General features: G+C 38.1%; 1 protein-coding gene across 1 annotated transcript in view; it reads left to right on the top strand.

The window, feature by feature from the left end:
• Positions 1 to 26,670, top strand: part of LOC139711924 (ubiquitin-associated and SH3 domain-containing protein B-like) — a 54,575-nt gene that overhangs the window by 24,948 nt on the left and 2,957 nt on the right. Inside the window, exons 2-11 of the mRNA XM_071623769.1 lie at positions 311 to 364; positions 13,766 to 13,952; positions 16,433 to 16,631; positions 17,555 to 17,724; positions 19,627 to 19,835; positions 20,250 to 20,421; positions 22,924 to 23,068; positions 24,078 to 24,200; positions 25,030 to 25,122; positions 25,549 to 25,797. Coding sequence (XP_071479870.1) covers positions 311 to 364; positions 13,766 to 13,952; positions 16,433 to 16,631; positions 17,555 to 17,724; positions 19,627 to 19,835; positions 20,250 to 20,421; positions 22,924 to 23,068; positions 24,078 to 24,200; positions 25,030 to 25,122; positions 25,549 to 25,797 — 1,601 coding nt within the window. The remainder of the gene's footprint in view (positions 1 to 310; positions 365 to 13,765; positions 13,953 to 16,432; positions 16,632 to 17,554; positions 17,725 to 19,626; positions 19,836 to 20,249; positions 20,422 to 22,923; positions 23,069 to 24,077; positions 24,201 to 25,029; positions 25,123 to 25,548; positions 25,798 to 26,670) is intronic.

Consider the following 26,670-nt stretch of genomic DNA (forward strand, 5'->3'; position numbering starts at 1 on the left):
CAGTCACTGCAGACAGCAACTGTAGGTGACTGCAGAAATCGAAAAGTCCCTATTCACAAGGGGAGAGTCAGACCTTACTACATTCTTTTAAAATAAAACTGCATAGTTTCCAGGACATTCATGCGATGGTACAGAAATCTGACTGAGTGACATACCATGCCAATCTAGAAATTATCAGTGAGAACTTTCTCTAGGTTTGCAGTGTCATATCACAAAATAAATTAAGGGAGAGAGAGAAAAGGAAATCATCATCATCATCGATCTTTGACCTTTAACCCTGTTGCTTTTATACTTGTCTTGTCCCTGATAGAGAGAAAGCCCAAGCAGCGACTGGTCACCAGGACATTCAGCTTGCATCTGATTGGTGAGTTTAAAACTTTAAAATTTCATTCATCGTATCATACATGTTGTATTTCTCTCTTTTACTTCATCCTACTTTTTCTCTGTCCCATCTTCTGTACATCCCATGCATGATACCTTTATCCTGATATTCACTGAGGTTCTGTGTTACACATTTTCTTTCGGAATCTTATTCTTTATTTGTTTTGTTTTTTTTTTTTTTTTGGGGGGGGGGGAGGGGTCTTTGTTATTCATAACTGCATTCATTCATTTATTTATTTATTCATTCATTCATTCATTTAGTCATTAATTAATTAATTAATTCATTCATTCATTCATTAATTCATTCGTTCATTCATTAATGTCTTCATTCATTCATTCATTCATTAATTCTTCATTCATTCATTCATTCATTCATTCATTCATTCATTCATTCATTCATTCATTTCTCCATTCATTCATTCATCCATTCATTCATTCATTTATTTATGTATTTATTTATTTATTTATAAATTCATTCACTTCATTCATTCATTTATTCTTTTCTAAATTCTATCTTTCATTTCTCTAAATGACTCTTTGAGTCAGTCATATCCCATTCTGAAGGCCCATATAAAACTTATTTCTTTCCTCATCAGCTCGATTTGTCTTTTGTTTCTTCTGTTTTTCTTTCTCCCTTCTGTATTCACAATTTGGCTTTTTTTCTTGTGTTTTTAAGTATTCTTGTACTAATATCATGATTAAAATATTATATTTTACTTTATATGATATCTTTTTTCCTTCCTATCTTTGCTCTTTTGTTTTCATCCTATTTTCCTTAGTAGCCCACTAAATAACTTCCTTTCTGAATATTGTCTAGTAGTACTAACCTTTTCTTCTCATTCCCTTTGATTTTATTATGTTTTGTTAGTTTTCCCTCTTGATACATTTTTTTTTTGTATCTGTAAAATATCAAATGTTTCCAATCCTTTTAATTCAAATGCCAATTCAAAGGAAAATGCATTCTATGGGTGAGAAATCATCATCATAAATCAAAATCATTTCAATAGATATGCTTCTCTTGCTGATTGCATTCTTTTTTTCATATCAACTTTTTCCCTTTTTGCCCAAAATGAAGCCCCACACAGATATGTCTCTGATTTTCTTCATGGTTTCTATAACACTGTGAAAAAGAAGACAGCAATAGCAAGAAAGACAATTGTTGGAGGCTGTATGATTCTATAACTATTGTAAGTGGCAGAATATGAAATTAAATAACAGAACAAAAATAGGAGCTAGACTGTAAATACAGTGTAGGTACAGGCACGTTCCAGTAGCAAAAATCTTCTGCCCACTGGACATGTTACGATGTAGGTAAAATGAAAAATTGGTCACATGATCGTTCTTAGCCAATCATAAGAATTGGATCCATATCACCATTTTGTGGTATGGTATAAGGCATTTTAAGTTTTGTTTTTCAGTTCCCCCTTTTCTTGGGAAAAGATAGATTTTATACCAAACTGGCAGAGCTCACTTTCATTTCAGCCTCAAGTTCATGCATGTTTACAGACTGGCACACAGTACCTGTGCTGTTGTGTTAGCAGTATCCGCATATACTCCAGATGTTGTTTGGATGTGTTGTTGGTCATTTGAGTATTTCCTCTTATGCTAATATTATGCAAAATAATAAAATGTATAGTCTCTGTTCAAGTCTGTATCATAAATTTTTTCTTCATCAAGGAGGAGGAGGAGGAGGAGAAAAAAGGGAAAAAAAGGGTCTTCACTCAGTTACATACTCAATAGAGAGACTTAGAGAGAGTCTATCATTCCCCACTCTAACTGAACTCTTAGGAATTCCAGGTCAGTAAAACATTACTGTGGAAAGAAAGAGTACAATATGACAAATACAACACACTGATATTAACTGTTCAAGAACTGCTTTGCAGAAATTAGCAAAATTTCACAATTTCATAACTTTCTTGATTTTCATCCAATCTTAATCAAGTTTACACTTTTTTTTTTTGGGGGGGGGGGAGGGGGGGGGGGGGGGGAGTCATTATTTACCTTTTCCTTCCAGACAACTTTTGTCTGGCCAGGAATTCCCCTTTGAGGGGGATTATGTGCACTCAGGAAGTACTGCTCACAGGGACGATTACCCGCTCACCCTTTTAAGTGAAGTCCAGACTAGTTTACAATAATGGCTAAAGATATATGACGGGGGTCACAATTCAGGGCAGTTCGTGCTTCAGGAATGGGTCCCTTTTAGAGCCAAGGTTTCTTTTTAAATGATTTTGCCGCTCTCCTGCCAGAAATGGAGACTCTTGAACACAGCTGTGGCCTTTCAGGTCTGAAATATTTGTCCATAAATCCCCTCAAAATATGACATTAGAAAGATATCTTACTGCCTAAAATCTCCTGCCCCTGCATCATGGACTTGGTACTATTATTTTCATCTCCGCCAAGGCAGGAGGTTATGTTTTCATCAGCGTTGGTTTGTTTGTTTGTCTGTTTGCAATAAAAATGACCCCAAACTTGAGAACAGATTTGAATGAAACTTCCAGGAAAAGTTGATAATGACACAAGGAACAGATGATTAAATTTTGGTAGTGATCTAGGAATTTCTACAGATTTTTGAAGGATTAAAAAAAAGAAAAATCTTCAGGCAGTTAGGATCAATGAACTTGGGAGTTCCAGCTGTGCGTATTTGAGGTTTGCATACGCTCTGTGCTCGGCGAGGCACCGCATACCTGGAACCTGATGATGTAATAAAAGTCTTCTATATTGGGAAATTCAGCGATTTTCAGCATGTGTGTATAATGATGGAAATGAACTGCTTGGCCAACCAAGTTCTGTGCTCACAGAGTGCTTTTCTAATTCATTTTAATTTTCATTTATATTGAGGTGAACAATTTTACCAAATGGATAAGAATCTCTATCTAAAGATCTCTTTTCATATCTTCATAACCTAAATTTGCTTTCAGTGTGTCAATGCCAACTCAAAAAAAAAAATCATTTGATAAATAACTGAATATCCATTTGATTCTGCAGTTTTTATTCTTAATTTAGTCTATATATGTATGAAAGAAACTATCACTAAAATAACTCTGAAACTCTGTACATAAATGGTCATTCATTCCTGTGTTCGTTCATTGGCAATGAATGTAAGTGTATAATGTAAACTTTCACCAAGTCATCTCCCATGCTGGCTTAAAAGTGAAACAGCCTTGAAATAAGTCTAGTCCTCCCCCAGGTAACGAGAAATGAAAAATGATATTGCCCTGATTGAGGAAGGTCAGAATTTTATGGCCTGCTTACAAAGCTGTTTAAGGGGTGAGTCAGCAGTATCTCACAACCTTTCAGGGTACCTATGATATGTAATAGAACTGACATGTCTACAGGCAATTATGTCCCCTCACATTAAAAGTATAGTTTTGATAGCAAGTACAGATCACTTCTGCACAGTTGATTGTGCAGACTTTTGTGCTTGATGATGTTGACAGGAAGAATCAAAACATCAAGAGTCTACCGAAGACCAAGAAAGAACAAGATGAGGAAACAAAGTAGATATTGGTATTGGGTTGTGTAGACTGTTAGTTCATTGTATCTGGTTTGATGATATGAGATTAAAGGGATCATATAGTTTTTGTTGAGACCTAACTTCATGTTTCTAAAACAACTTTTGGTGAGATAATGAGAAACCTTAAATACGAAATGTGAAAGAGTATGTCATAATTCCAACAGGAATTCAACATTTATTTGATGAAAGTTGGTTTTGAACTGGTTGAGATATCCAAAACAGAGTGATCCTAATAAAAAGTGAGACCCACCTTTTATTATGATCATTTTTTTTTTTTACTTTGTTTTTGGATGTCTCAGCCATTTCAAAACTGCTTTCCGTCAAATAAGCTCTGAATTCCTCTTAGAATGGTATGCTCTGCACTATTTCACAAGTGTTTTCTTGGTATCTCACAAAAAGTTAAAAGCCCAATCCTCTTCTGCCCCAATACTATACCATCCCTTTAACCAGCCAATAAGCCAGTTTCAAATATTTAGGCCCTAATTGACCAACTCATTCAAATCTAACCAGCCCTCATGGTAGTGGCTCTTGTTGCATCATATAATGTAGGCCCTATGTGTAGGAAATATGACCATAGGCAGTGATTTTCCTTTTACTGAAATTCTCAAAATTCTACTTAGGCCTGAAAGGGCTGGTATAGTTGTAGTTGATATATGGGGATTCAGCTTTTAACTTTTTGTGAGATAATCAGAAATCACTTTATGAATTATTAAAAAACACATATTAAAGGCATTCCAAAGTTTATATGATGAAAATTAGTTTTGAAATGGCTGAGATATCCACTAGTATTAAAAGTACAAATCGGTTTTGAAATGGCTGAGATATTATATCCACAAGTATTAAAGGTAAAACAAAGTGATCCTAATAAAAGGTAAGTCCCACCTTTATTCAGATTGCTATGTTTTGGATATCTCAGCCATTTCAAACCCGATTTTCATCAAATAAACTTTGAATTCCTCTTGTAGAACTGTAATATGCTCTTTCACAATTTAGAAGAGGTTTCTCATTATCTCACAATAAAAAAGTTGGAAACCTGAAGCCCAATCTCAGCCACAACAACAATGCCATCCCTTTACAGCCTGTGAGTTGCTTTGGATAGGCCATTTTCTCTCCCCCCCCCCCCCCAAAAAAAAAAAAAAAAGAAAGAAAGAAAGAAAAAGAAAAAAGAAATAAGTATGAATAAAGGGGATCATATAATATTATATTAATACAGAATATAATTCACTCTTTTTGATGCAAAAAATGAACGTGGTAGGGTGAGAAGTGGTTGTGACCGAATTATCATTTGAAGATGAACATGTTTGGCTTGATGTGGCCTGTATGCTGAGTGGTCGCAAACCATGCACTGAAATGTGGGATTGTACTCTTGAGTCTTTGATTTACAATATTTTAAGCAATTCTCAGCTTTTAGCCAGTCATGCAATTATACAGTTTTATAACAGCAATATTTTGTGGGATGCCAAATCTATGATGATATTTTTTTTGTTTGCAAGAGGTTAGCTTAGTCAGCCAGTTGATATATCATACAATTCTATCCTCATTCAAATCATGATAGTTCTATACATAAGTTGTTGTTGTTGTTTTTTTGTACAGGTGAGACTTTTTGTATATAAATTTGAAAAAATGTCTCCAATAGTATCCTAGAAGATTTAAAAAAAAATGTTAATCATTGTATTTAATTTGGTCACAACATTTTCAAACTCTATCTATGGATATATGTCATCATGCTCAACTTGTATACAATTGCCAGTTGCTTTGTAAGTTTGGTCATATAGAGATGGCTCAGTGTGAGGGTGAGTTACTCCCAGGGAATACATACAGTACGCGCAATAAGAAACGCCTCCGTCAATTTCGTTTTCCAACGAAAGTTCGTTATCGATCGAGTAGCAACGAAATTTGGACGAAATTTGGACGAAATTTCGTTATCGATCCAGTAGCAACGATTCTGACGCTTTGTGGACGCATTTCACGCACGACCGCCCGCTCAATTTCGTTCGGCAAATGCGTTGCTCGTTCGGAAAATGCGTGTTCGGAGCTCGGCAGTTTCGTCCAAATTTCGTTAAAAGCGTCCGTGATCCAAGGCGCACATGGAATACAGTACACACGTGTGTGTGTAGTGGCCACATCCACAGCCGCTAGCCGGCAAGAATCACTGCAAGATTAGACTCAACAAGTACTAGTAGTAGCACAGCGGTCGGGAATGAGAACAGTAGACAGGCGTGGAATTCACCTGATTCACATAATACTATTAAGAATGGTAACATGTATACATACATCGATGCCGTTTTCATTGAAGCAATTTGTAAAAGTTTTAGTTTCCCTTACCCTAGCTGTAAGTACGGCACCGTTAGCAGATTATTCACTGCATTTGTAAGTCACCTGATACATCATGTTGGTATGCGGGCTGCATGTAACCAGGGAATGTGCACGTGTGGGAAAGGCGAGTGCGCCGTATGTGCGTCGCAATTGCCATGGCATGGCTCGCTCGGCTGGGGGGCGTTTCATCAACGAGTTCGTCGGAGGCTTTCACCGACGAATTTGCTATCAGCCAATCAGACGCAAGGATTTACACTGACAACTGTTAAAAGCTAATGAAATCCTTGGTCTGATTGGCTGATAGCAAATTCGTCGGTGAAAACTCCGACGAACTCGTTGATGAAACGCCCCCCAGAGCGAAACAGAGATGTACGATACATGACAAGACCCAGTATAAGGCCTACTAATTGTTCACGTGTTGTTTTTTGTTTTTTTACAAGCAGAAAATAAACAACTGTTGATCATGAAATAGACTAAATTACCAATCAGAGATCATTCGGGTTCATAGTATTTAAGAGAAATCACGCAATTTTGGCGAGGGTGAACCCACAGGAACCCACAGGAACCTTATCGTAGAATGCCGACCAAAAAGAAAATGGTTTCACTAAAATTGCGTGTACGTAAAATCCATTTGAGTATAGAAAGAAAATTAACCCCCAAAAAGAGGAAAAAAGAAATTAGAAGGATTTGTTCGCCGTTATTTGGTCATTAAATATATTTTCTTTCTTCAGCAATTGCGCGTTACATTGCCCGTTTTTTTATTGAATCAGGGCCCTGTTGCATAAAACCCTTACCGCTGGACTTACCGCTCCTTTCTATGCGGTAAGTCTTAAATCAGCGGTAAATTTTATAATCATTGATGCTGACGGTAGTTACTATTGAAATTCAATGGTAAGTTTTATGCAACGGGCCCCAGAAAAGCAAAAAAAAAAAAAAAAAAGTAATATTCAAAACAAGACAATAAGTTTAATTCTTAGTTTGATATCGTTTATTTCTTTATTGGACAGAGAGATAATTCAGACGGTACGTGGAATTTTCAAAGCGACTAATTCAGACTGATTCTTAGTTTGACTTGGCTCTTTCTTTCTTTCTTTTTTTATTTTATTTTTTTTTTTTTTGGGGGGGGGGGGGTTTGAGGTTCATGTTCGTTGTACCCATGCACCCATAAGGTTCATTAGGACGAAAATGAAACATTCAGATACACGCGACTTCCCTATCGATATATACACGAAAAATAGATGTTCGTAAATGTGATAGTCAAATTATGATTCATAATTCGAAAATGCACGAATGTTTGTGATTGGATAGGTGCGTTATTGTCGGATTAGCAAACCTTCGGAGTACTGTAGTATCGAGCCTGTTGTATTCAAGGATAAACGAACTTTTGAAATAATGAATTTTATATTCAGAGTAAGACAATAAGTTTAATTCTTATATACCTGTAGTTTGACATCGTTTATTTCCTAGTTGTGAAGCGGGAAGCGAGAGATAATTCTGAAAAGAAGTATATATACAGTCATGCAGACGGAACGTGAAATATTCAAAGCAGCTATGAGATTAAATCTTAAGTTGTTTATTTGTTTGTTTGATTGCTTGTTTGTTGTTATGCTCAAGCGTTGGTGTAATTATATATACATTTTTTTTTTTTTTTTTGGGGGGGGAGGCATTTTTGTAGTACCCAATGCACGTAAAGTTCGCTGATGCGAAAGTGATAAAATGTTCCGTAACACGCAAATTCCTTACACCTTGTAGATGTTCGTACCTAGTGTGAAAATAAAATGTATTACTATTATTTTGTTTCCCCCATTGTTCGATGGGTATAGCAAACCTTCGGAGTGTCAATCCTTTCGTTTTCGGATAAACGAACTTCCTTAACTCACAACACCATGTTTCAGAGTAACAAACTAGTCATTATTTTATTCGGGCATTGGAAATAGTTCAGGAATAAAATATAGAAGGGAGGAAAATCTTTAAGGCAAGAATTACGATGGATTCTTAGTTTGAAATCATTTATTCATTTCCGTGGTGTTCATTATTCCGAAAAAAAGAAAACGGGTGCGCTATTCCGATGGTTACGGCGTTATTTCGAATCCGAAACACGCATATTCCTTGTGCCTATCCATGTTTGTTGATTCGAAAATGTAATCATGCTGCGGGTAATTGCTATAGGGGGCCATATATTGTTTTATTTCTGTCTATTGTTATATTATTATTATCATTATTATCATTATTATTATTATTATTATTATTATCATTATTTTTATTATTATTATTATTATCGTCTTTAACATTATTAACCAATGTTTTGATTAACGAGCATTTTGTGGGCTGGTTTTTTGTTTTTGTTTTTGTTTTTTGTTTTTGTTTTTTTTTTTTGGGGGGGGGGGGCATTGCCCGATTAGCAAACCTTCGGAGTGTCAATCCTTTTGTTTTCGGACGAACGAACTTCCTTACCTCAGAAGAAGAAATCAGTGTAACAAACTAGTCATTATTTTATTCGGGCATTGGGAATAGTTCAGGAAAGAAATATAGAAGGGAGGAATCCGAAACACGCATATTCTGTGTGCTTATACGTCATGTTTATTGATATGCTGCGGCTAAGGGCCTATTGGAGGTCGTTATACCTTTCGTTTGGTGTACGATTTCTTTCGTTTCATATCACTTTATTTGTTCCTTTCATATTCTGAAATATTTAAAGGTAATCTTTCAATTGCCTCGCACTGTGTATATATACATGCATTTTCGTAACGGCGATTTCGCGCTTTGCTGCAGTATTTCGAAGGGTGTTTGATGCCAGCCGCTTCGGTGTGCTCTGTGGTAATGTTTATGTGGTTGTCAGGGAGGTTGTTGATACTTTGTCTGTTGACATTTATTTTCGTACAGGCATGGGCGGATCCAGGAATTCTGTACAGGAGGGGGGAGGGGCGCAACTAATATTTCTGGTGCCACTTCCGGGTTTCACTTCTATTTTTTTTTTTCCACGATAAATAAAGGGGGCGTGCGCCTCATGCGCCCCCTCTGGATCTGCCACTGCTACGTGTTTATCTCGAGTGATGGTGATCGTGTTTCTAAATGTTTATAAAAAAAAGGACAAAATTATCCGAGTGATGCCTGATGATAGTGCAAGTGATGATAATCAACGATGCTGATGTAAAAGACGGCTTGCTGTGGATGCTGAGCGTACGTGCCCTTCGTTTATTTAAATAAGTTTTCCCTCTTTTACTCTTCTTTCCCCTCCCAAGAATGATAAAAAAAGAAAATACCTACACCTCACAACAAAAGGAACCACGTGTGAACAACCATCGTTAAGTTCAATCGAAATGTTCATTATTAGCAAAGAATAAGGGGAAAACACGAGTGACGGAAAATGATAGAAGCGACGAGATTGTCTTCTTGTGTATGAATGCGGTCTCTTGGGATTGGAAAAACCCCACCCTCTCCCTTTGTGGAAATTTCCACAAAACCAGGTGCGTGCCAGACCCCAGGTGCCAGACGAAAGAATGCGCGCATTTGGTGTAGTATATCGATCGAAGAACTCGCGGGTGAGTTGAGTTAAAGGAATCATTGCAAAGATGTTCTGATGTTCTGGTTCCCGAACTGTAAAAAGGAATTGATTAATCACTCAAAAATGCAATCACAGATTTATATGAAAAGTCTCATATGCCTAGACAAATTCACTGAGATGTCCTATGTGATGCAGCCACCACCCGATTAAACGGCAAAATCATGACAATAAAATTTCACGCTCATCAAAACTGCCTATTACTTTTCATATGAATTTTGGTTATCAACACTCGTTCGTGGATTTGTTTGTTTGCATGTTTTGTGTGTATTATTCCTCGATCCTGAAAGACGTAATAATTATTCGCATCGAACGTAAACTGTTTACCGTAACTAAGCCTATGGCGCATTCGATCCATTCAACTTGCAGTAACCTTTAAGGCAGTACAACTGTAAGTAGCACATGGTGCATTCTTTTGAACCACGTGTTTCGCATATCGGCACATCCAAACACATTAGCGATCGTCCTTATGGCAAACTTTCCGATTACAGTCAGGGGAGAAGAAATCGTAATACTGTACATGTACTTACGAAAGTGATTATGCTTAAGATCAAATAAAATGAAGAAGTTTGAAAACAACTTGGCAACACTCAATCAAGTTTTGCATTCTCTCACACAAAAGCTCTCTTGAGAAAATGAAAGCATTCCCTCTCCCCTGCTAGATAATGGAAGTTTTCATTACTAGCCCAGCAAGTTTTGGGAGTGTACATGAATGTTTTTAGGATAGAGTCAAAAGGGACCTAAGTTTTCGATCATAGCAGAATCTTCGTCAGAAGCAAAATGGCAAATAGGCAGAAAAAGCAACCACACACATGTAAAGCGACTTCACACAACAAGAACAGTCAGGAACAGGCAAGGGACAAGGAACAAAGAAAACAAAAGGAGAGGGTAGGATGTCATGGGCAAGGAGCCCAACAGGTAAAGGGAGGGGGATTAGAGCAGGAGGATGGACAGACAAAAGGCAGGGGAAGGTTAGTAATGGTCGTGAGGGCCAGGGGGCAACCATTGAAGGAAAAGGATGAATATGGAGGCAACATCAAACAAGATAAGGAACAACAGAGAGACAAAGAAAGGTAAAGAGTGAAATAGCAACAGCAAAGGGGGGGGGGGGGGTGAGCAAACAGCAAGCCCTAGAAAGGATCTGTACAAGTACCAAGAGGAGGCAACAAAATGAAAGTTAGAGTCAATCAACAAATGCAATTAACCATATCAAAGTATGGTAATATTAATACAGCAATAATGATGATATTGACAAAACAAATTAGAATAATCATTAAAGCACATAAAAAAAGGGGGGACACAAAGTCCATGGGAGAGAAAATGTATACTTGCAAAGCAAGTATCAATAGGCAAATTAAATACGTTTCAAAGAGCTTGTTCATATGAAATCACCTTTGATTTATGATTTTACAAACAAGAATTTTCATCGCTTACTTATTTCTTTTATTACTTTAGTAATGTCATGATATTTCATGATGGTATGTGTTCTGTCTTTACATGGCAAGATAGGGTTTTTTTTTTTCATCCAGGGTCAAAAGAAGAAAGTGATAGAAAGATAACTGAAAGGATAGAATGGAACACCTACTCAGCAGGCAACACTAAAACAGCCCCCAGGGCCAGGCCATGTCGTCAGTGTCACTCTCGTCTTAGATCATTACAGGCCTACATTGTACATGTATAGGCTACTCGTTTCGTACTCGTCATCGCCAACGTCATGATGGTCGGTCACACGAAATAAATTGCATCATCATAAGAGCTCTTATATCAACACCACTAGATAGTGTAGATTCATTATCATTATCACTATCATTCCAGTCGATCTCATCCACCGCGAAACCCTCAAAATCCTCAAAATCATCGTGGTTAATACTCTCACAAAACACATCTGTAAACGATTCAGACATCGCAGACCTAGCTACACATCTTGCACACAAAAATGAAATGGAGGTGGAAAACTACGATGAATACACAAAAAATATCGACGATGGCATTTTACCGTAGCAGAAAATACACAGAGTATCTTGCACCGGAAAAAAAAATGGATGTGGAAAACTACGATGAGGAAAACTAGGGTGAAAACCCGATGCGTGAAGACGAACGATGAAGACACTTTACGGTAAAAATACTTACACGGAAACAAACGAGTGGGTACGATATTCTCGCACACACGAAGATAATCGACACATCGTTCAATCGAAAAACTCAACAAACACTCGAACAAAAACTCACCCCAAATTGTGGCAAACACGGTAATCACTTAATAAAAATGAGAAAAAATACTCTCTAAAGTATGATTGTACTCTGAAAAGAAAGGGATACAATGATACGAAAGCAAAAGAGAGAAAATGAGAGAAATGGACGGGAAACCTAGAGAACTTCGACGAAAGAAGAGCTAGCAATTCGCGATTAGAGCTAACTTTCCTGTGTGTGTGTGATCGCGTGTAAAGGGTTGAAAGCGTTGAAAGCGCTGAAAGCGTTGAATGCGTCCACAGCTTCGGAAAAGCGTTCGGGGATTTCGTTGAATTCGTTGAATTCGTCCAAAATCCGTCCATGAAGTCTGGACGCAAAAAGCGTTGAAAACGTCCCCGACGAAATCAACAACGAAAAAAGCGTTGGGACGAAATTTGGACGCACTTTCGTCGGGCGTTTTCTATTGCGCGTACTGTAGTCAGTCATCATCATCCACAAAAATGGCTTTTTCTTCCTCCAGGAAGTTGAATCATATTTTGGACCGAATTCATAAAATCTGTCGGCTTTTTACATCACCTTGTATGCATTTATGGCCATTAAACTGCATTGATGACCATGCGTCACCTCACTTCATCCATCTTGGGACGACTGTCTGACCGTACAGATGACCCTTGGTAGAAATGAATCCTCACCAAGGGAGCCAAATCCCTGGTGTCTGTTTTCTCCGGTTTTTCGCCTGCCCCCTTCCTGGAGCATAAATTTCATACAGCTGTTAACCCTGTAACAGTAGCTCCTGTCTAATTTCTTAAATCTTTCTGTAGACAGTTCAACTATTTAGATTATGAAATATATATAACACAACATCTAGCACTTCATTACTATCCCTTCTTTATCATTGTATGAGCTGAAATATTCCCGTAGAGATATTCTATTAGTGGAAAAATGAGCAAAGAAAATGGGATTCCATTGGGATTCGAACCCGAGACCTCTGGATTGCTAGCCCGGTAGACCAACATGTACAATGTACAATGTACAGTAGATATTAGTTGTGCATAATCCAGCATAGCATGGCTTTTTTTTTTTTTTTTTTTTGCCTAGAAATCATATTTTTGCATGATGTCATTTTTGCATGTTTTTATATCCGTGCATTGTTATTTAGTGGTTCAAAGGAGCAAAATTTCCTTCATACAGTATTCCATAAGTGATGCAAATTTTTTGATATCTTTTGGAAGTATTTGCTATCATCTCTACACAATTTCTGTAGCTTACCTACTGTGAATCTATCGTTTCTCACGTAATGAATTTACCTTTCTGTGGTTTTGTGTTATATCTTTCTTATTTTATCTTAATCTTCAGTATTCACTGGTGGATATGTTTTTCACATGGCAGAATAAAAAAAAGTTATTTTCATTTTGACCCCCACTTTCATCATAACCTAGCTTTTATTCCAGTGGGAGAATCATAAAGAGCCTGTAAATCGCTCCCAGTGCAACTGATCCCTAAATTGGCAACACAGATTTCATGATTTTCTCTCAGATTTGCTAAATTCTGTGACTTTTCTTTTATTCATTTTGTGCAGATTTACTTAAATACTGTAAGACTGGTTCCAGAGTCTTTTGCAATTATATAGAATATGCAGTAAAATTCAGAATTGCAAGTAAACGATAAAAATTTAATGAAATTTTGAGCTTGATTCCCCCATGGTGGTATGGATTGGTGAATTCTGAACCTGAATCTGACCATTGGTGCATCCCACTGGAGGAGATAATCTAATCCATTCTTTCAACCCCTGTCATTGTCAGGTTACTGAATCATGTCGACGACCCAACTCTTGACGAATCCATCCCGCGGGAGTACATCGTCTACGCCTGTGCAGTGGGACCCCTTGGGGAGCAGCTGGATGAATACTGGAACAAATCTCTCTCCATCTGTGGCCGGAATGGCGCCCATAGCCTCCTCCCCCATGTCACTCTCTGCTCCTTCATCTCAGTAAGTTATTGCCTCATGGTAACGGTAATCTTGGACCAGTTACAATTACATTCGGGGATGGGTAGCTGTCTTTCATGGTTTAAATAAAGTATATCTCACTGGCGGAGACGTTGCCACAACTGATCTGTCACCACAATTGGTACAACTCAAGAGACAAAAAGAAAAAAATATGGTTTGCGCTCTCGCCAAATAAAATGATAATTCATTCACCTGGAAGTCACAGAGACATCGCCATGGCATTTCCAGTAGGTCGCCACTGAGTCTCGCAAGGTAGTGGAGACATCAATGGAGACCACGACGACAAAATTAGTCTCTGCGAGTTGGCTGCAACTAATGAGATGTTGCGGAGAAGTCTCGGAGACTAGCTGAAGACTGGAAAAAATCCCTGAATAAAATCAAACTTGTTCAATTCTCATTACTCCCGGGAGACTTGGCTTGATTCTAGGGAGACTCAAGTTGCCACCAGGTCGCCGACTAGTCTCCAGCTCAGTAAGATACCCGTGTAACAATTTTACTGCAAACCGGAAAAGAACCGGTCCCCTCAGATTATGTGTGTGTTGTTAAGTTTGCAATGTCATTGTTTCGGCAAATTTCACAAGTGGAATGATATTCACAGAACTGATGACTTGTAGAAGTGTTGCCTTCTGTGACAAAAATACAAAAATACTTTCTAATTGAATAAAAACAAGGAGATTGCCAAGCAGGGTTTATATTTTCCCTTGTTCTTTTACTGTGGATATCAATTGTGAATTCAGCCACCCACTACTAAGTCTCCCAAATGTGGAAAAATATCATGCTCATCGAGTGCATGATGTATAAAGTTGATATCAAAATATCCCATTCTAATGAATGTGGCTTGTGAAAGAAAAAAAAAGTTAGTGCCCACATTAGTGCCCACAAATCTTTCTTGAAGTTTATTTCCATTCATGAATTACATGTGAAATTTTAGAATTAGTGAAATTTTTATCCCAAATGAAAATCTTTTGATGAGTTGTATTTCTGTAAAATAATGTAATGTGTAACATTGCTATGGTGACTTTTAATGGGAAAGGATTATGTAGTTACAAAAGCATCAAGCAAAAACATAAAATGAAATTATAAAATTATTTATTAAATTTTATGGCACAGAATAATGGGAGGGTATATCCTAGTAATGAAGTCGCCTTGGCTTCTTTGATATGTTCAATATGACTATTTAATGAAAAATTGAAATGTGAGATTCCCTAACTTTTTTAATATCTTGGGTTTATTTCAATTAAACTTCTGCCATTTTATCAACCTTGAATTCAGGCTATTCATAAAAATCAGGATGACATGACTGAGTTACACTGAAATCATGTTACCTTTCATGTTACCTGTTCAATTTTACTCAGACTTTCTCTTATTTCTTGTTTGATTTCATTGACTGTGTTTAAATGGCTATGAAACATTTGCATTGTGGTATTGCTCTTTTAATTTGGATGATGCATTGCTTGTAAAGTACAGTGGAGTACGGTGGCAGAAGAACATACCTGTTTTGATTGATTTGAAAGAACAGGGACAGTAGGACATAACCTGTTATGATTGATGGAAATGCAAATGAAGTTTAGCTTTATCTTGGCAGGAAAAGTAATAAACGAAGGTGTGAGATTAATCTATCCTAATTGTTTATGATCCAGGATGTGCTATATAACAGGTTGAGGTTCTTCCTCACTCAACATTTATATTTCCTTCTGACAGGTTTCAAGTACTGTCCTCGGCGACATTTTACTCTTTATGTGCCATGTTCGCACGCCCGACTTGGTCGACGGCGTGCCACTTCGCATATTCTGCTTAAACGCACAAACCCGCCCAAACTGATCGCTAATTCGCCAAATGCCAGAGGACAATGAAAGCGTTTCTTGCAATTTTTTTTCCTCTCACATATAGCTTGCGTTTTATGTGGTGATTGACTAGCAAGCGGTGTTCCCTACAGAATTTGTGTGTAAATTTTTCTGTCACTCTTTTGTGTGCAAAAGTCATGCCTTTTTACAATAATGTACATTAGAACATGGTCATTTCAAATCAAAACAGTAACAGATTTGTCATACAATTTACATCAGAACAAAGCTTGGCATTTTCTCTAAAACTTTGCTCACTATGTGTCCAGGGCCCCGTTGCAAGAAAGTTGCAATCAATTGCAAATAATTGCTAATTTTGAAACAACCGTTCTGATTGGCTCAGGGTCTGCCCTATTAAGAAGACATGCATGCAATAATGATTTTGATTGGCCAGTGACAATCAGTTGCAAGTTGCGTTTAAACGCAAAGTTTCTAGCAACGGGGCCCAGCTGAACAGAAATCTATAAAAGTTACATGCATTTGAAAAACAGAATGTTTTCCCAAAGCATGACAACATTGGTGGCTCAGAATAATGTGGCACACAGGGGGTTTCCACAATGACACATAAAGAGTTAAAAGTCTTTTTCCTCCACGTGCCCTCTGGCATCTGCTTCCCCCTAGTGTCCAGACAGTCAGTGCCAGACGCTGACCGATACATTCCAGATGGTCATTGACAGATGGCAGTCCAAGGCGCCCGAGGTGCTGACCCTGGACTTCTACTCCTCCAGTAATTTCATCGGGCTCTTCATCGAGGACGACCATGCCGACTACCTGAGGAAGGTGATGGCAGACTTCAGCAAGGAGGCCTTGAGCAGGACAGGTAGGCCTACAGGGTGGTGTGTCTTCCATGAGAGGGTATTTTGACCATTGTCCCTACAATGGCTCATCCCTTACAGTGTACCAATTACTTTAAAATCAAATTTGTGTACATCTAGAATACACAAAAACAGTTGTAATTCACCTGTGCTAATCCCTTATATATTTTGATTACTAGTAAATCAGATTGTACATGTGTATCTCTATAACACTTTTGCACTTGTACTCTATGGGCTGTGACACCTACGTATGTGCAGGTCAACTGTCACGGGGAAACATCCCTTAGACAGCTACTAATATGACAACTATTTCCATTACAACCTCTCCCATTAACAACTCCTCTATGACAATCCATTGCACTACTTTCCCCAGAAGACAAATGTCACTGACAGTTGCTCCTTTAGGGCAATTAGCAATGGATGTGACATTCTGGGATATATTCCTTATATTAGTACCATTTTCAAAGTCCTGTTGACTTCTGGAGTTTCCTTGTCTTTCCAGATAAATGATTCTAATTGACTGTTACATATATCTCATGCAAATGATATGCTGTAGGTCTTCTTATCAAAAACTGTCTTCATCACTACAACTCAAATGCGCATTCTATTTAACATAATATTTCTTCTTTGCTAGTAAGTATTGGCTGCTCTTTATTCTAAGAAAAAAAAAAGTAGGCGGCAGAATTATTTTACTTTAAATAGTACCTCCCATTCTGTACATGTACATATCACTACACTAAAGAAGAAAGCAGTCACTATCTTGTGTTCTACAAAGTGTAGTAGATGATAGATTGCCAAAACCTTTTCTTCCTAATTGACTTCACATACTTTAAAGTTTCATCACTTTTCTTGTTAGTCCCTTGCTACTACTATACACCACAGATTCTATCATATTTTTTTTTTCTTCACTGCCACCATACATGACAAGGTGTCAAAGTCGATCCGCACAAGAAGCAGCTACACCTGACCCTGGCCTACCAGTTCAACCAGGCGCACACGGAGACGCTGATCAACCTCTCCAAGGAGATCGACATCAAGTCGGCGGCACGCTGGGAGTTCCGCCTCTACTCCAGGGACCCACGCTCATCGTCGTCAGAGGTGAGAGATAGGTGGAAGCAGCGTCATGGAAACGCATCCATTCCTCAAAGTTGAGACTAGATGGCTGATGCCTAACATTCCTCATATTATACAGGGGTTTTTATGCCTCCGCCAACGAAGTGGCCGGAGGCATTATGTTTTCGGGTCGTCCGTCCGTCCGTCCGTCCGTACGTACGTACGTCCCGTTTTGTTTTGTCGATATCTCAAGAACCGTGTGGTGGTTTTACATCAAACTTGGTATGAGGGTATATCCTGGGGGGATAATACTTTATTTGGATTTTAGGGTCACAGGGTCAAAGGTCAAAGGTCACAGATTACTTTGTGAAAAAAAAGGTTGAAAATTCATGTTTTTCTCCATATCTCGCAAATGGTTCAAGGTATCTTCATGGAACTTAATATACAGTGTATATGCTTGTTCCAATGGGCAGTGATTATCTAGGGAAGTTGGGGGTCATGGTTCAAAGGTCAAGGTCAACTCCTCAAAATATCACTACTTTCCTTATATTTATGCAATGCCTGAAGGTTTTTTTTTTTTTTTTAACTTGTTGTATACATGTATTACCCAATATATATTCTGTGGGAAGTTTCTTGCCAAAAGGTCAGAGGTCAAAAGGTCAAAGGTCAAGTGAAAGTGCTGAATTGCACTTTTTCCTCCATATCTCAAAAGTAACTCAAGGTATCATCATGAAACTTACATATTTATGCATGTTCAACCTAACAGTGATTCTCTTTGGAACTGTGAGGTCAAAGGCCAGGTTTAGATAATGCTATTTTCCCATTTGATACTGAAATTATACTTTTTCTCAATACCTTGAAAATTACTCAATGCATAAACTTATAAAAGGGTCAAAAGTCAAGTAAAAATCATCAGTTCCCCAAATACCTGCACTCTGACATTTTAATCATTCATCCAATTGAACCTAGTTCTAGGAAAGTGAACATTCAGCACATTTGTGTCAAACCGTCATTTCAATATTTTGCCAATTGTGTGAAACTGTCATCACACATTGTCAAGACATTGTACTATAGACCTATTAGGAGAACCATGCATTATGGCAGAGGCATATCAGTCGCCGTAGCGACATATCTAGTTTTTTTCTGTGCCTTTTTGTCTGGATTAATTTACGCTTACATAAATATGCATGTTACCATGGGACCAACAGCTTGTTGGAAAGTCCACTGCAATGGAATTCTTCTTTTTCTTTCTGTAGCACATTGGGCTGGACATCACTTACTGATTATTGCTAGTCACCAAGGGCAAGCCACAAGGGACCTGCATTATTTGCCCATTTATTGGTGTAGGCATGTGGGAAGACCACTTCACTGTGTGAGCACCCTGCTTATTACAGTAAATGAATGAAGTGAAACTTTTAACATGCATGAGTCTTTATTCCCTCACACAAGGAACTTCCATTAATGTCCTTTCCAAGGGATAAAGGACCCTGCTTTATTCATTCAATGCATGGAGCAGGGTGCATACCCTGTTGTAGTGGTCCACCCAAAAATAAAATATATACTAGCTGACATTTTAAGAAAATGCACCATGCCAGTCAGTCAGTATGAATACAATAGTGCACCACATGGTAAACTGTAGGATAAAAAAGAAATAGAAGTACTCTGAAAACAAGATTTTCGCAGCATGAAATTGTCGTGAATTGGGACTGATGGCCTGTTTGGCGGCATGAAATTTTTGCGAATTGCCTCAAACATTCAATGCATGTACATGTAGTGTAGACAAGAACTTTTGCATGCGTTTAAATTTCACGAATCTTGGCTTTAGCGAAATTCGCGAAATTGAAATGCGTGCAAACATTCCTGTTTTACAATATACTGTTCTTCTTTACTTTCACTCCTGTATGTGATAAGACTCCCACATGTTTTCTTCCCCCTTGCCTCTTAAAGGTTCTGAGAGTGCTGTATGGCCACACGCCCCGTGTGCCGGATGAACTTGAGCTCATTCCTGACGACTACATCTTCATGGAAGGCTCGGAGCTGGACAAGAACAGCGATGGTTGGTTCAAGGGCGTGTCCTTCATGACTGGCTGCTCGGGAATGTTCCCCGGCAACTACACCGAGAAGGCACCCGAGTCTGACACATGGACCATCCACAGGTATTGCAACTGATTGACAAATTGTCCTACATTGACGTTAATAAGCACCGAATTGATCAATGTTTTAGTAGTAGCCATTGGATATGTTTTGTACATATGGCAGTTGCAATGTGTGCATGATAGCGAAAAACCCATAGCTCTGAATAGTGCAAGGGCGTGTAATTGTTAGTTTTGCGATATGTGTGTGCATCACTCTTGAATATACACTGTACATACATGTACGTTGTTTTTGTGCTGGCCTGGTGAGCAAGATGCAGCCTAGACCAGATCCAACTGTGCCACTGAGCAATCCCATAATGCATCTGAAACAGCTAGCTGAGAGGCACTTACATATTTGCCTTGCTCCAAATTGGCAGGTGTGTTGATAGTCCAATTTATTGAATCTTGTGCACATTATTTCTACTCCTTAAACAGAGTCCTTCCAGTAACAAGACCAAGAACCACAAGTAACAATGTGTCCCGTGGCAGTTTAGACCGAAAGGTTCCAAGTCCCCCCATCCCCATTGGCTCGGACCTGGAACAGTCTGGCAACTACAGGTCAGCAGAGGGCCTCCTTCAGAACCCCCAAGTTCACAGTTACGAGAATGTGAGTTTAAGCGATAATGGCTGCTATGAATACCTGATGTTATGTTTCAATTAAACAAGGTGCGTATTGCAAATGCAGATGCTTGTCTCACAACGAAATCATTCTTATCTTCTGCAGTGCTTTTTCTTTTTCCTTTTCTTGTTGTGAAGCATTCTTGACTTAAAGAATGTCATTGAAAAAAGAGTCTAGGTTGTTGTTTTTAATAGTATGTGTTTTTCATAACTTTGTTTGAGATGAGATGACAAATGAAAGGACATTTAATGTTCCTCTGAAATGCTACATGCAAATGTGAGACCTGAAATTGATTTTTTTTTTTTTTTTGTGGGGGGGGGGGTGTTTCAAGGCCTTTGGGGGAACTCTGTTGAATAGTTGAACAGTTTAATGTATTATATTTTTTTTTCCTGTCATACTTCTGGGAGGTTTTTGTTGTTGTTTTTTTATTTTGGCACAAATAGTGAGGCAAATCTAGATCCAAATCCTGATTGTCTTCTACCCGCTGCAGAATAGGAATGAATAGATTTTTTTTTTTCTTGCTGTATAAAGTGATAGTCAAGAATCTGGAGGCATGTCGTATCCCTACAGAGTAGTTCTGTGCATGAAATGTTTAGGGTAACCCACTTCACTTGCCAAGGTCTCCTTCAAGGCTTCCCTTCTTGGTTTAGATCAGCATTCCTAGTCTATTTTGTACCGGTACTACTCTCTAGTCTTCCCTTTTTTTCTTTGTTCTCAATGTCAAGTCTGGAAGTATGTTTCCTCTCAAAATTGCTCGTTATATTTAGATTTGAGTTTCCGCCCTCCGGATGAGTTCTTCTTGGGCAACTTCCAAGCAAAACAGAGCTTGTTTAGATAAGGAACCGCAGCATTGAGAGCGTTAACATCGGGGCTCTGGTAATGGCAGCGTGTCGGGTTACACAATTTCAATGCCCAAACGCCAGCAGCTGGCTGTGGGACTGAGGCAAAGAATAACAATAAGGGGGCAATTGGGTGCTGAACGGAAGTCATGGGTAGCCTACAAGTGCCTCAATTGTCTTCCTAAACTAAACATTGGGAATTGCTCAGCTAATACCAAAAGAAAAGAAAAGAAAGAAAAAAAAGATGAATAGTAGGTATGATACAGAGAACTGCAATTCGGTCATTTGGTTTGTAATACCATGAAGACGCCAGTTGTATGCACATGACTTCCTTATACTGAAACGGGCAAGGGAAGAATGGCAGCATACCTGAACAGGTTGTGTTACATGAAGAGAAAATGATGATCATAATAACAGGCCGAGTCTTGATTGAATGTGTCTTAGTGTCAAGTAGACCGCTGCCTGAATATGCTCTTAGTTTTCTGGTTCCAGTACATTTCATTTTCAAGTTGACTCAAACGAAAAAAGGGACACCAGAAAATTAAGATGGATAAGATCTTATCAAAATTAAACCAACATGTAAAAAAGAGAGGAGAGAGAGAAAGAAAGTTGTTTGTTATAACAGTATTACTTGATTTGACTGAATACTGAATGTTGATTCCAACCACTTGTGAATGATTTGAATCTATACCAGAATGATTACATTTAGAGTTACAAGAGGTTGAAGTTGTCAAAATAAGGAAAAAAAAAGAATGTTTGATATAGGACAGTTCCATTGGCTCTTGGTTGCATGTAACAGATTAAAGATGCAGTTATATAAAGATGTATTCATGAATTAAGGAAAACTTGACATGGTGCAACATGATGATGTCAAGACATTCAGGTTATAAATGAGACTACAATTCTAGTGATCTCTTGGAATAGTTCCCAAAAAAAGTGTAATACCACACTTCTGCCACGCTGGCATTTATAATGAGAGAATGTAAGAGTCAGATACAGAACTAAAATAGACAGGACCAAACCACAAAGACGTGTTGTTTAAAACATGATACCTTAAAGGGACTGTACAGTACTGGTTGAGGTAGGGATTCATGTTTTGAACATTCCTAAGTGAGATAATGAAAAGGCTCTTATGAAATATGAAAGAGCATGTAATTTTAAGAAGGATTCAACATTTATTTGCTGAAGTTTTCAAATGGCAGAGATATAAAAAAAAAGTGCTATTGATAAAAGGCGACATGCCACAACTTTATTAGGATCTCTTTGTTTCACCTTGTTTTTGGATATCTCGGCCATTTCAAAACCAATTTTCATCGAATAAACTTTTGATACCCCCTAGAACTGCATACTCTTTGACATCTCATAGAGTGGTTTCTGGATATCTGGCAAAACGTTAAAAGCTAAATCTTCACCTCAACCAGAACTGTACACACCCTTTAATGTCTTGTTGTGTTTTCTGACAGCCAAATTTACTCAATGAAACCAAATGCATTTTATTACTCTCACATTGTGGTTCAAGTGAAAGTGAAAATATTTTTGTGGAATGAGGAATCTCCATATAAAATATCATGATGCAGATGAGGCATGCGTTTGCATCTTGAAAGAAGAGACTTGGGAGCTTTTATGATCCGTTTCCTTTTTGCATGCACAGCTTCTCAAGCTTAAGAAAATGAGCACCAGCGAGCCGCCAGGTATCACAAAGAAACAGCCGCGGCGACTGTTCATCATTAGGCACGCGGAGCGTGTGGATGTCACATTCGGAGAGCAATGGCTTATTCACTGCTTTGATCAGCAGGGTGAGAATTTGAAATTTGATTGGAGTTGATTTTGATTTGATTTGATCAATTGATTAAATTCTTTATTGATTTGATTGATTGGTTTCAATCATTGTCAGGGTGAGAATTTAAAATTTGATTTGAGTTGATTTTGATTTGATTTGATCAGTTGGTTTCTTTATTGATTTGATCAATTGGTGTCAGTCATCATCCACCATTCAGTCATTTATGTGAATGAAAATTCATGTTACTGTGATCGCAGACAACACCATTTTCTTTTCTTTTTTCTTTCTCCTCACATGATCCATTGTCATATCTGAGCATCAATATACTTGGATATGAGAGTACTCTTGTGTGCAGATACAGACATATTTGAAGGAACAGACGTGTACAGTAGGACCTTGATTATATGCCCGAATATGGCCATGTCAGGACCAGCAGTCCTTCAGATAATTAATATGGCGGGATAAGAGAGACATGCTCAAATTCTGCACTTCTAGCATATCATGCTAGGGGTATATACATGTTATGACCAATTTACTAACATTATGATTATCTGCATGGGAATGTCATGTTTCATACCTCACATGATACAGAAATAAAACAAAATATAAGTAAAATATCCCTTCGTGTCTCTTCATGTATTGTTTGTTTGATTGATATTGACTGACAATGAGATCAATATTACGACTCTTTGAATACTGCCGCTGCATTGTTTCAGAATACTGTAACCACTGCTGTGCACTCAGTGCCAGTGAGCGCAGCACCAGTCATGGACACATTGTCTCACGAACTGACTTCAAAGTTACAGTTTGCTGCCCTACGATGATTGAAATATGTCCCGTCGTGCATTTGCACAATAATGGTTGAACGTGTGTTTGTGCTGAGTGAGATTTGGCAGTAAGAATATATGAAAACAGTAAAAAAGATGTCAGCCAGCCCTAGATAACAGAGAATCAGGAAAATCGATGGCAGGATAATCAAGGGCCTACTGTAATTCATCTCTCTTGATCATCTTGGTATGTCCCAGGCAAATACCAACGGAAGAACCTGAACATGCCCAAGAGGGTACCCCAGAGGCCTGGAGGGGCACAAGACTTCAAGAAGGACTCCCCCATCACAGAAATGGGACAGTACCAGGCCAGGATGACAGGTGAGAGAGAGGGAAAGCAAAAACAGAAACAACAACAACAAGCCTGACCTGTGGAAGGTCATGTGATTATATCAACCCTAAATTGGTGAGGGGATGGGGCAGAATCCGCTCCGCTTTAACGTTTTGCGCAAAAATTCTGGAACGCAAGAAGGCCTTTTCATGAGGCTTCTTGATTTTCTTTGTTTAAGTCTCACACAACTTTTGAGACCAAACTTGCAACGTCCTTGCGTACTTTTACAAAGCCCCCCTCCAGTTTTGGCATAGCCAAAAAAAAAAAATCCTGGGCTGATTAGGGTTAAAGGTCATACAGAGCTCAATACAAATGCTTGCTTTTGTGGTGTTTCATAAGTTTTTGAAAAATATCATTTTTGGCAATTAAAATACATGTATACGTTCGGACATTGATTTGCTATAGAAAAGGAAATCTTTAAACTTAGTGCAGAGTAAAAAGTACACCTGTAGTTAAAGATGTGTTACAGCAAATGTTATTCTCCATGCGTGGTCAAGTGCTTCTGCAGATTTTGTAAACAATGAATTTTCGACAAATTCCCGTAGTATTGTCTGTTTACTTTTCCACTGCTATGACATAACAAAATGTTGAACAGGACTGCAGAGATTTTTCTTGTTCTTTTACTGAGTGTTTCACAAATTTTCTTACGTTCAAGGACTTAGCATATTTAATACATATATGTGTAGGAATATTTCCCATTAAACTGCAAAGTGTGTGCATGGCATTGGAAATCCCATTGAGGGCGCTAGACCACCCGTCAGGAGAAAGACCCCACCTCGCTTCATCCCTCCTCTAATGATGAGTTGATCTTGTTTCCAGGAGAAGCCCTGAAGGCGGCCGGTGTCAAGATCTCGTACTGCTACGCCTCGCCTGCTCTCCGCTGCTCGCAGACAGCCCATGCAGTTTTACAAGGTACGTCAGATTACATCTTTCCCGTCGACATGGTGACAAGGGGAAAAAAATGCAGAAGATGCACGAGATGGAATCTTCTGCATTTTTTTCTCTTGTCACCATGCCAATGGGAACAAATGTTTTCTCAAGGAACTTATAATGCATTTCCTTGACAAGAGAAGAAAACAGAGAGAAAGAAAGGAGGAAATGAAAGGAAAAATTACATGCCAAAGAAAATGTAAAGAATCAGAAAGACAAAGAGTAGATATAAATTGTGTAAGGATTTCTTCTGAAATGAATTAGTTATGAAAACAACTGGAAAGGAAAGGATATTTCAACTAGTTCTGGCATGCATTTAAAAAAAAAAATAAAAACTAATTGCCGCAATTGCAAGAAGTCCTTACAAGAAAGATAATTTCACACCTTCTCCATAATAACCACATCCAGGACTGGAGGCGCCCGATGCGGTGAAAATTTGCATCGATACAGCGCTCTTCGAGTGGCTGGCCTGGTGCAAGGGAGGTCTACCCAAGTGGCTGGCACCGGCTGAACTCGCGACCTTTGGCCTCAACATCGACCTGAGCTACAAGGAGAAGCTGACGGCGGCTGACCTGAACCAGAAGGAGAACTGCCAGGCGTACTACAAGAGGAGCGAGAACTTCATCCGCGAAGTCCTCAAGGAATGCTCCGATGATGGTAAGTGACTTGCTGATATTAATAATAATAATAGATATGATGATGATACAATGTAATAATAATAATGATAATAATGATCACAATAATAATAGTAATAATGATGATGATAATGATAATAATAATGATGATAATAATGATAATAACAGCAATTATAATAATGATAGTAGGTGCAGCATTTTTGTAAAGCACTTATAATGTCCTTTAATTATAATGATAATGATAAATAATGCAGTGCATTTCCACTACAACAAACACGATTATGAAGAAATTATGTAACATCGAAGTAAATATTCAGTGTATTTCCAAGATAAAAGGGTACATTTCGGGGATGTTGGCCTATTTTCTGTTAAAAAAAAACACAAAACAAAACAAAACAAACAAACAAACAAAAAACAGAAACAGAAGCAAAAACACTTGAGAACACTTTATGAGAGATAACTTTTCCCTAATATCGCTTCAAACATGCCATTTGTTAGAATTTATTGCAAAATTAGAATTTTCGTATGATTGAACATAATGCTGGACGGACATCTACAGTGTATGTACTTACGTAGTAAAGATCGAGGAATATATGTTCATTGAAAATTTATTTTTCCACTGAATGGCCTAATATCGATTGATAAAGATAATTATCATAACAACTTTAGAATTCTATTGAACACACTGTTTTATACCGTTTCTAAACTTAGTGGTGAACAAACGTTAAATGGACAGACAAAAATGTGACAGCTTTACTTTCTGTTTGTTTCTCTTTGTGTCTGTTCCTTTGTGCCTTGTCTTTCTCTCTTTATGTAAATGTATTTCTTTTTATCTGTCCATTAATCTGTCTGTTTGTCTCGCTTTATGTCTGCTCTTCTGTGCCTTCTCTCCCTC

Source organism: Diadema antillarum, unplaced genomic scaffold (assembly GCF_040938485.1).
Source record: "Diadema antillarum isolate AM-2024a unplaced genomic scaffold, OU_Dant_1.0 seq00001730_RagTag, whole genome shotgun sequence".
In the NCBI taxonomy this organism is placed as follows: domain Eukaryota; kingdom Metazoa; phylum Echinodermata; class Echinoidea; order Diadematoida; family Diadematidae; genus Diadema; species Diadema antillarum.